Below are 10,617 nucleotides of genomic sequence, written 5' to 3' on the forward strand. Positions count from 1 at the left end.
GTCCTAATTTTAGGATGCTTTTGCTGACCAATGAAATAAACATGGTATTTCAGATTGAAAACGAATTGTTCAGGTACTAATTGTTTAACTTTCTTCTGAACCTCCTCTCAGACAAAAGCCCTGTGACATCTCACTCTTCACCATCCCCTCCACTCAGCCCAGAGGAGAACCATCCCAGTATGCCTCTGGAGCCAGTGAGTTTGGTGCTGGAGAGCAGCAAGGAAAACCAGCACCCTCACCCACAGCACACAGAACCTCACGGAGTAAAGGGCACAGCAGGCACATTGGCAATCCAGCAGCCTCACATTCCACTAGGCATTCAGGAGCTGGTGGCCATGTCGCCTGAGCTTGACACATATGCTATAACCAAGAGGGTAAAGGAGGTCCTGACTGACAACAATCTAGGTAGTTTTAACACCTTATTACCATCAATGCTTAATCATGTTACAATCATTAACAAGTGTTCACAGTATAAAACAGACAGTAGGTTGAGTTTTTTATTCTACGTTTCTCTAATAGTCACTACATTCATGTTTGCGTGATTTTTAGGTCAACGTCTGTTTGGCGAGAGTATCTTAGGCCTTACACAAGGCTCTGTGTCAGACCTGCTGTCCAGGCCCAAACCATGGCATAAGCTGAGTCTAAAGGGCAGAGAACCATTTGTGCGCATGCAGCTGTGGTTAAATGACCCACACAATGTGGACAAACTGAGAGATATGAAGAAGATGGAGAAAAAAGGTGAACTAAATTTGCGTAATTACAATTTTGCTGAATTACTGAATGACTTCATTCACCTGCCTCATGAGTACTTGTAACTTTTTCACTGCAAGGTACATCAGTATATGATGGTACTGAGGACTTTATTATGAATTCTATACGAACACGTGGTAGGTCCCCACTTTGCTTTTAAAACAGCCTTGATTCTTCATGGCATGGATTCAACAAGATGTTGGAAACATTCTTTTGAGATTCTTGCCAATGTTGACATGATTGCACCATGCAATAGCTACAGATTTTCAGGTGCACTTTCATGCTGTAAATCTCCTGTTCCACCACATCCCAGAAGTGTTATTTCAGATCAGGTGATTGGGAAGCTTATATTGGGAAGCTGATAATGAAACCAGTTTGAAACGACTTTTACTTTGTGACATGCTGCATTACCATTCTGGAAGTAGTCATTAGAATATGAGTAAATTATGGCCATGTTCTCTGTGTCACTAATATGAAGCCCTACTGATATATAGCTTAATGTCTCTGCATTTACAGCATACCTGAAACGCAGATATGGTCTGTTGAATCCTGGCTCAGACACAGACTCTCCGGTAGCACGTTCAGACTCCAATAGCCCAGGTCTTGCACAAATGGAGCTGTGTGCTTACAGCCAAGCTAAGAAGCCCAGAGTAGTGCTAAACGCAGAGGAGAAGGAGGCTCTGAGGAAGGCATACCTGCAGGAACCCTACCCATCCCAGCACACCATTGAGATGCTGGCCACCCAGCTTAATCTCAAGACCAACACAGTTATCAACTGGTTTCACAACTACAGGTTTGAAGAAATTGTGGTTTTCACACACCTTGCACTTTTAGAATGAGAGTAATCATAGAAAATGTACAACTGTAAACTGTATGTAGCAGACTGTGTTTAGACAAATTTGTGGCACTCTGGCTCCACCTATCGAAATTTATGAGCATTACAAGGAAAAACGAGATTTCTCTTCCTATTTCCTTAGTTTCTTTTTTATAACCCCTTTCATTCATAGAAAATTCAGTTCAAGGTACTGACTCTGTAAAAACTTGACAAATGCAAGACAAAAAGAAAAGCCTGAACTCAAGTGGACCATATTTCCTGTGGGTGCATAACTCTTTCTGTTTTATCTTGATTATTTTGTACGCAGGTCTCGAATGCGGCGTGAGGTCCTCGTGGAAGGTTCTCAGGACAATGATGCTGATGCGGAGTATACCTTCTCTCCGTCAGTGAGCTGCAGTCCAATTTCTGATGTAGATGAAAGAAAAAAACCCCATTCAATTTGCAATGGACCCACGATGATCAGTGTCAAACAGGAAATGGAGGAAGAGGAGGAGAAGCTGCATATCAGGCAGGATACATGCTCCGCCATGACAGTGCAGTTCATTGAGATGAAGACTGAAGAGGACCAGACATCTGGCAGCAGGGACCTGACATCATGTTGTCCTCAAAGTCTCAGGCAGGATGAAGCTTGCATCCACAAACTCTGTTCTGGATCTGTTTCCTCAGACAACATTCAGAAAAGCAACACAGCCGCAAACGAAGGGGAAAATAAATCACCGGTGGACCCAGCAAGCTTCAAGGCATCATCAGAGGCATGCCGCAGCAGTCTGGAGGTGTCCCTCGACTCCCCCTCAGCTGCTTCTTCTCCTGGCCTCATGATGTCTGTCTCACCTGTGCCGTCTTCTTCCGCCCCCATTTCTCCATCTCAGTCTCTCCAGTCCAACACCAAGATTAGCAAGAGCACACAGAGGCGTGATGAGAAAATGGCCAACCTTAGCAACATCATCCATCGGCTTGAGCGAGCAGCCAATCGTGAAGAGACGCTGGACTGGGAGTTCTAGAGCTTCAAGCTTAAATATACTCTGTTCCTGAAGGTGGATTTCTCAATCATGAGGCTTTTGCCTATCATCAGGAACAAGGAAGCGATATAATCTGTCCCACAGATAAAATATTGTCCTGTTAAAGACTTTCCAAAACTTTAAACAAATGATTATTTATAAACATGTTTTAGGTATTTTGATAAAGGTATCCTACTTTGAGTTATACGTTACAGCACTAGCTGTCATGTTTTAAACCAAGGAGCAAAGAGATACTTGGATGTGAAGACTTTGCAGCTATGGTGTCATGAAATGCACACTGAAGTTCTATAGATTGCCACTGGGTGAGATTATTTCAATGTGAGACCTCTGTCTTAAGCCATCAAAAGCACTACTTATTTTAAAAAAAAAGGACTCTGACCAAATTTGCTACTTTTTGAATAGCAATTTTTCAGATTTTGTCTGTAAAACTGGGCAGTTAAAGTCAAATAATGTTGAGAACTTTATACTGACTTGAGGGATAGTCCTTAAAGACTCTAAATAGTGAACAATACATATGTACTTAGTTTCTTGTTGACATGTTTTGGAACATTTGTTACTCAAGCGTATAATGTGTGGTTGTACGTGCTGTAGAAATTGTCTGCAATAGCCTTTCTCCGAACAAGATGTAGCATGGTACTCAAATTACCCTCTTATCCTCTATAGATAGTATCCTGTGATATACTTGAGCGATAAAAGTGAAAACAGTGGAAAAATCAGCAAAAAAAAAAAAAAAAACATAGAAAAAAGGGATTGTAAGAAAAAGATTATTGATACAATATTTTCAGTGAAGCTGTTATTTTGGGGGGTTTTGGTTGGTTTCCTTTAAGGATTTTTGGGGTTTACTTGTAAGGCCTTTTTGTGCATTTGGAAGCCAGTGAGCCATTTGAAACTTTTGAGCAATGTCTTCACTAATTCATATTGCATTTACCTCACACTTCCTCTGATGCACTGATCTATCACAGACATGGGGCAAGGCAATGGCCATAACTCAGCATTATGGTTCTGAACTAAGGATATGATCCCTACAGTTCAAAATTCTATGCTTTTAAGTTCCACCAACTATGATTTAAACAGTAATTCAATAATGATGTAGTATATGCTTGAACCGAGTATCAAAAAACAATACAATAGGATGTGACGGGGTAGCTTTTTCACTGGGAACATTATAGCATGCATATGTTTAAAAAAAAAACATTTATTCCTGTTCCATTAGTAGGCATTAATAAGTTCAGGAATTCTGGCCTTCTCAGCACATGTAGTCACTCTTGTGCTTGCTGGTCCTCTAGGAGGCCATTTATCCCTTATGTGTGTGTCATGGCAAACATAGGCAGCAGCTACACCCTTTTTATAGTTATCATTTAATATATACCTCTATCACGGATTCATTGTATTATTTGCATGGGCTGTCCAATACCACAAGATGATGTGCTGTAATTTGAGTGTCCTCATCATGTCTGTCCCTGAGAACTGAAATCAGAATAGGCACACTTGGACTATTATTTTTTGTAATAACACTGAGAAGTACATAAAGTCAAGGGACATTTCAAACAAATCTCCTCTTTGAGAAGACAATTTGTGAGCTACACCGCAATTTTGCAACCTCTACATTTTATAAATATGCATATACAGTAGTTGAATCATACATTAGGTTGCTTTCACACTAGCAATTTTATCTACAAAATAAAGATACAATTGGCTGGAGCATCTGTGGTGAGATGGAAAAAGCAGCTCACTCTGGTGTGATTTTGGAGGCAGAATATCAAAGGAAGGAGAGCTGAGTAAACATTGAATGTGCTCCAATGTGGCCCAAAACACACCAGTGGCAGTCATGCTTTCCTAAAAATCTATGGTAAAATGTGGTAAAAACAAAATACATCACATAGGTTTATAGATTGTTTAATCCCTCAAGACAGAAGATTTTGCAATGTTTAGTTTCAGATGACTTAAAAGCTAAAACAGGAACACAACAAATACATTGGTGTAAGAATGAATTGGTCACATTTACAAAACTTGTCAAATGGGGAGAAAACCATGCTAACAGTGACTTTTAAAATCCTTTGTTTAGTCAACTTCTAAAATATTAAGCGCCTAAATGATGTTTTTATTTTCCACTTATCCTTTAAATAATTGAGAAATTTGCCTGATATTTGGGGGCATTCTGCTGCTGGGCACTGAAATACCTTGAAATTTTTTTGGACACAAATACAAGTGTTTTGCTACTGAGTTTAGTTTTTCTTTATATTTTTGGTAGATGTAGGTCTTCAATACCTCATATAAGAACTACTTTACAGCACTTACTGTTTTTTTTTTTTAAAGAATATTTGAGAATAGTGGACATATGAAAACTGTTCTAATTGTTTGTTCCACAGGTCTTTGCCTTGATGTATTGTTGAAGTTGATAGTAAAACACTTGCACATGTCTTATTAGTACTGAGGATTGAAATAATAAACACATGTATAGATATATGAATATTACACATTTACTGGGAAATAATATCTTAGGGTCCATGTTGCTAGTGTGCTGATGTATTTAAATAGATTGTACAGTTATATTAACCAAACACAGAGTCAGACCTCGTTTGGCACTCTTGCCCATGTTCTAGAACCTTCTCTCAGGGTTATCTAGCTTGATTAAGCTTTATCAAACCAGTCAGGTTACATTGCTGGTTAGCTTAAATTGTTCATGACTTCTACTTAATTTTCCTACAACACAGAGTGATTTTATTTAGAGCCTAATTTATCTGTGTTCTTCACAATTTATAGCAATTGGAGCATCATTTTGACCTGAGAATTAGTTCAACTTTGAGCTGAAATTGGGAAACTGAAAGAGCATGTATGTGTGTGCTTATTCTAAGCTAATCTCTTAGTCTTCAGTACTTTATCAAAACAATGTACATTTTTAGCTGATTTTCTCCAAGCATGTTAGTTTGTTTAAAGTACCTTGTCGTACTAATTGTGAATCCTATTTCAAGGTATGTACCATACCCATAAATAATTTTGACATCATCATCTGATATATCATAGTAGTTATACATTTGTATACCTAGAATTATTTCAGATCACAACATTGATACACATCACATACTGGTACCATCATACCAGTAAACCATTCCAAGCCCATGCTTAAGTCAGAGTTCATTTCAGCCAATTTAATGGGTATGTGCCTTTGGCAACTCAAAAAAAAAAATAAATGGTGGCAAATTACGACTGTTGCTTTGTGAGAAAACTGTAAACAAAAATCCAGGCAGACTGTAATTCTCTTTATTCAAGAGCCAGCACACTGGACATGAAACACAACACTGATCTCTTTTGAATACTGACACTGCCCACTTACTGCCTGCAGCAGAGATGATTCATAACAGCAAAACAATGCCATTACTTGAATGAATTCAAAGTTCCTTACAGTACTCTATTTTCAATTAGTTTTATTTGAATTATGACTTTACTTTAGATTTCTTTTTTTTACATACAGTTTTGTTACATTTCCTTCAGGAAGAAATAGTATATTGACTTTTTTTATCTCGTGTAATGAAGAGTAAAAACTTCTTGGAGAGCAGTTCCCTGCATGCCAGTACTGTAATTTGTAAGGACACATGGTGATGCTTGGAAACAGGATTTTATTTCAAAATTATTTTAGCCACAAATATCCTGTTCATTTTGGTGCTTGGGTGTGTTGTAGCATATCTAAAAACTCCCTTAAACAGTCTTCAAGACAAGTTATAAATTAGAAATGCTTTAGTTGTGTGAAAGTGAAATTAGCCTTGAAATGTCCTTATGATGTGTGAAATGACTCCTGCAATATTTAAACATTTTATTCTGAGCAGCAAAAAAACTCAGGAGCTAAAAGTTTGAGATATTTTCACTTCTACCACTTTCCTGTGAAATATTCCCATTTTGACACACATCTCACGTGTCATGTCTCAATCATATGTATCAAGCCATTGTTGAATACAGTACATCATTATATAACAGCCTTTGCCTGGTATTGTTCTCTATAACAATGAAAAAATCTCTCTCTCTCTCTCTCTCTCTCTCTCTCTCTCTCTCTCTCTCGCTCTCTCTCTCTCTCTCTCTCTCTCACACACACACACACACACACACGGTCTAATTGTCATTTTTCAAAAAGCTATAAGAAAATATTTTGGAGGTGTCACTGACTTAAGAACCAACTAAGTGATGCAGGATTATAGAATTTCTTTGTTAATGAGTCAGTTTGCCCATGTTGTCACCTCTTGAGGACAATACAGGCAGATCACGAAAACTCAGGTGTCAGTTTATGGATTATTATAATGGATGTGACATGAAACACTGAGACAAACTTTACATACCCTGAATTTTAAATACCCTTGTTTTTAACCCTTGTACAAACATATGTATATATATGAGAATATTAAGAGAAGTGGTATGAGCAATTAAGATTACGAATATTTCAGAAAAAAATCAAGTGTTTATAAATTGTTCTCTAATCTCTTTTTTTTAAATCAATAAAAGGGATAATGATCACATAAAGCTAAATTTTAAAAAAACTTAAAAGCCCCAACCACCCACAGCATAAGAGGAAAAATAAACAATTAATCAAACAAAGGAACTGAATAGAACTAAATACAGTTGTCATACATCTTGGTTTGAGTTCAAAAGAAAGATACGGGATGAGAATTTAAGATTTCAGCTTTTATTTCCTGGAATTTTTATCTAGACCACCCAAATTTTAGGTGAACAAAAGGACATAGGACATAATATGGTTGCATATTCCTAGCTTTCAGTAACTGCCTTAAGACTGTAACTCCTTGACCAAATTGTTGGTTTCTACTTTTGTGATGCTTTTCCAGGTTTTCACCATCGTCTCCTCAGCAGGACATGGAAATTTATTCTGCTGCTACTACCATGGGTTAAATGATCAGTAAAGATAAGTAATAATGTTCCAGAAGTAGCCATTCAAGCCCATGACTACCTAAACCATCCTTGACCAATGAGCTTGTATGTTTTAGAGAAGACCCACACCATTTTGGCTTTTTTCCATCACTTTAATAGAGTTAATTTTGGCTCCAGACATTTTGTGGCCCTTCTCTAAACTTCTTTGCACTTTCCTGATTCTTACAGCTGATGGGTGGTTTACATCTTGTGGTATGGCCCTTGCTGATGTCACTAAATGTTTTCTACACAGCTTTGACAGTGTTTCTGTCTCCCGACCTGTCTGATGCCTGGTACACCAGTGGCCACTACTTTTTTAGGATATCCCACATTGTTGTATTTGCTATTTTCAGTGCTTGTGCAATAGTTTCGACTGATTTCCCCTTTTTTTCTTAGCTTTCAAATGGCTTGCTTTTTCCCATATACAGCTCTTCAAATTTTTGGTCACACAATCATCCACAATACAACTGACAATGAAAGCTATTTATGATCAGCGGAATAAAAACCTCACCACCTTCATGTTGACTTATTCTTATTAAAAACAAATGGAGAATTCACTGGTTAAAATGAAGGCTAAACCAGGAGATGTTCAGATGCATAAGAAATTCTTCTTATGGTTTTAAGGGTGGTTGGCATACCGACTTAAAGGTGCATTACTGGCAACTACTGGTCTGGAAGAAGAAAGAAAATTCTCTTGGTTACAGAGAGACTGGATGTTTACCTAAACCGATTCTCTAGTGTCATGTTTTGCTTTCAAATTTGCATCTTTAACTTCAGCCCTACTTATTTTTGAATACTGTATGTCGTCCCATGTCGACCATGTCCCAATGTTACTGCCATGTTTTGTGTGTATGATGCTTCATGTATATCAAATACTTCACGTCTTGTTGAGCTTTATGTCAAAAGAGCAGTCTTTACCCCATACACGGACAAGAAACCAAGAAAGAAGACAACCTGCTCCCTATTATGGAGTGTGAGAAGTAAATGTAAAAAGTATCCTGTATATAATAACTTGTCTACCTGATGATTTCCCTGATTGTATACTTGATAATGCAGTTTAGAAGCTGCATATTTTCTTTCATATGATATTTTCTTTCTTATTTCCTTACAACCACAGCAATGCCAACAGGGTTCCTAAAAGTTTTATATAATGATAGATGATCTGTTGCTCTTTTTTTGACTGCTAAACCATAATAAGGAATAAAAAAGCAGCACCTAGCAGCCTGTCCATGGCTGGTTTGATAAACCTGTTGTGCTTGTGGCTGCTCCCTGTTTAGGGTCACCACAGTGGATCATTTGTTCAGCACATTTTGATTTCTTTTACAGCTTCCACGTTATTCCTCACAAAGACTTCACTCGTTGCACCTCCACTGCCCACTTTAGCTTTTAGATTTTTTTCCATGGCCTGACCTCATAGTTTATATTCCCTCTGTGCACCTTACCTGGTAATGTTGATTCATTAAACTTAATGAACAAGCTCACATATCTTCCTATACTTCCAAAACTTTTGCTCTGTAGATTTTGATGAAATGACTGCAAATCAATTTCTATCTTCACTCAAGGAACACTGAACTCTTTTAACAACTATTTTATTCAGTTGCATGGCTAAATAAAATAGACCTCACCCAGAAATTGGCTTATTGATTTTCTTAGCTGATCCAGATTCCATTTACCGAACAACATCCAGTCTTAGACCAACAACCAGAGGGTTTTATGCTCATTTCATGTTTTTCTTCCTGCCTTGTTGCTAAAATAACACTCAGGTCACCTACTTTGAATCCCACTTCACTTCCTAACCTGTCAATTCATCCCTCTGCCATTTCAGAGTCTGAGTCACTTACTGCTGGCGACCACATCACGGCCCAGAGCTATTTATTACTGCCAACACAACTGGGGCCGTTTCAGAAAGGTGGTTCAACCAACTCTGAGTTTAAACTTGAACTCTGAGTTGACAAACCCTGAGATGGGAAACTCTGAGTTTTCGGTTACAGAACAGCTGAAAAGAGTTAGTTTTATCAACTCTAAATTGACTGACTCACCAGCAGAACCGGAAGTGCTTATGCAAGCATATGGAGAATTTGACCACGTATTTTTTTAAAAAAAAAGCAACACTGCTGTATAAAACAATAGTAGGTTTAACATCAAACTTTAAAAGGTGTATTTTAAAAAAAAATTATATATATATATATATATATATATATATATATATATATATATATATATATATATATATATACACAACACAAAACAACACAAAAATTGTCAGAAAGCGCTTGAGAGTGAGGCACACTTTCCTGACCGCTCTGCAAACAGTAGCCTTGCTAATATGTTCTGCATCCCCGATGTTCTACACAAAACTACAATTTGCAAAGAAACGTAAGGCAACGCAAAGCATCTGCTCGGATGTAAGCGCAAGGCCGCGATGGCTGATGTACAGTAGGAATGGATGAGATTATGGATCTGACTGTAAAGAAAAACGGTACCGCTCAAATAAAAATGCATAGGGAAGTGACAAAAATCCACCCTGGGCTCAAACGAATTAATACAGACTCTTCATCAACAGGATTGTCCATAAAAGGACACCCGACTTCATTAATTTTACATTTACGGCATTTAGCAGACCCCCTTACCCAGAGTGACATATTTTGTTTCAATTTATACAACTGAGCAATTGTGTCCATAAAAGCTTAGTGGACCTGTGTACACTACAAAAGCTACATAAGCATTTTAGTGTACACTACATAAGCTACACAACAGCAAACAGACACAGACACACAGCTGCATAACAGACTGAGTCCAATATGTTTAACTGCTCCCGACCAGGTTAGGTTCACAGAGTAAGTTACTATGGTAACTGACTGAGTATAAGTTACCTCTCTTTCAGAAACGGGCTTAACTTAACCTGCTTTCTCGGGTTTAACATACCTCTCTTTCTGAAACGGAAAACTCAGAGTTTCCCTCATTTCAGGGTTAACATACTCAGAGTTCTCACTTAACCTCCTTTCTGAAACAGGCCTATGGTGTCAGGAAACAGCTGTCAGTCACATCTGTATGGTTTTTATTACAATTATCGTTCATCAACTCTTTAAAATTGTCTTAGGT

General features: G+C 37.8%; 1 protein-coding gene across 1 annotated transcript in view; it reads left to right on the forward strand.

The window, feature by feature from the left end:
- cux2b (cut-like homeobox 2b) overlaps positions 1 to 2,696 on the forward strand; it is a 97,531-nt gene extending 94,835 nt beyond the window's left edge. The window contains exons 19-22 of the mRNA XM_060881455.1: positions 112 to 405; positions 550 to 738; positions 1,267 to 1,543; positions 1,893 to 2,696. Coding sequence (XP_060737438.1) covers positions 112 to 405; positions 550 to 738; positions 1,267 to 1,543; positions 1,893 to 2,586 — 1,454 coding nt within the window. The 3' untranslated portion in view covers positions 2,587 to 2,696. The remainder of the gene's footprint in view (positions 1 to 111; positions 406 to 549; positions 739 to 1,266; positions 1,544 to 1,892) is intronic.
- The last annotated feature ends 7,921 nt before the right edge of the window (positions 2,697 to 10,617 follow it).

The sequence above is a fragment of the Tachysurus vachellii genome, chromosome 11 (assembly GCF_030014155.1).
Source record: "Tachysurus vachellii isolate PV-2020 chromosome 11, HZAU_Pvac_v1, whole genome shotgun sequence".
In the NCBI taxonomy this organism is placed as follows: Eukaryota; Metazoa; Chordata; class Actinopteri; order Siluriformes; family Bagridae; genus Tachysurus; species Tachysurus vachellii.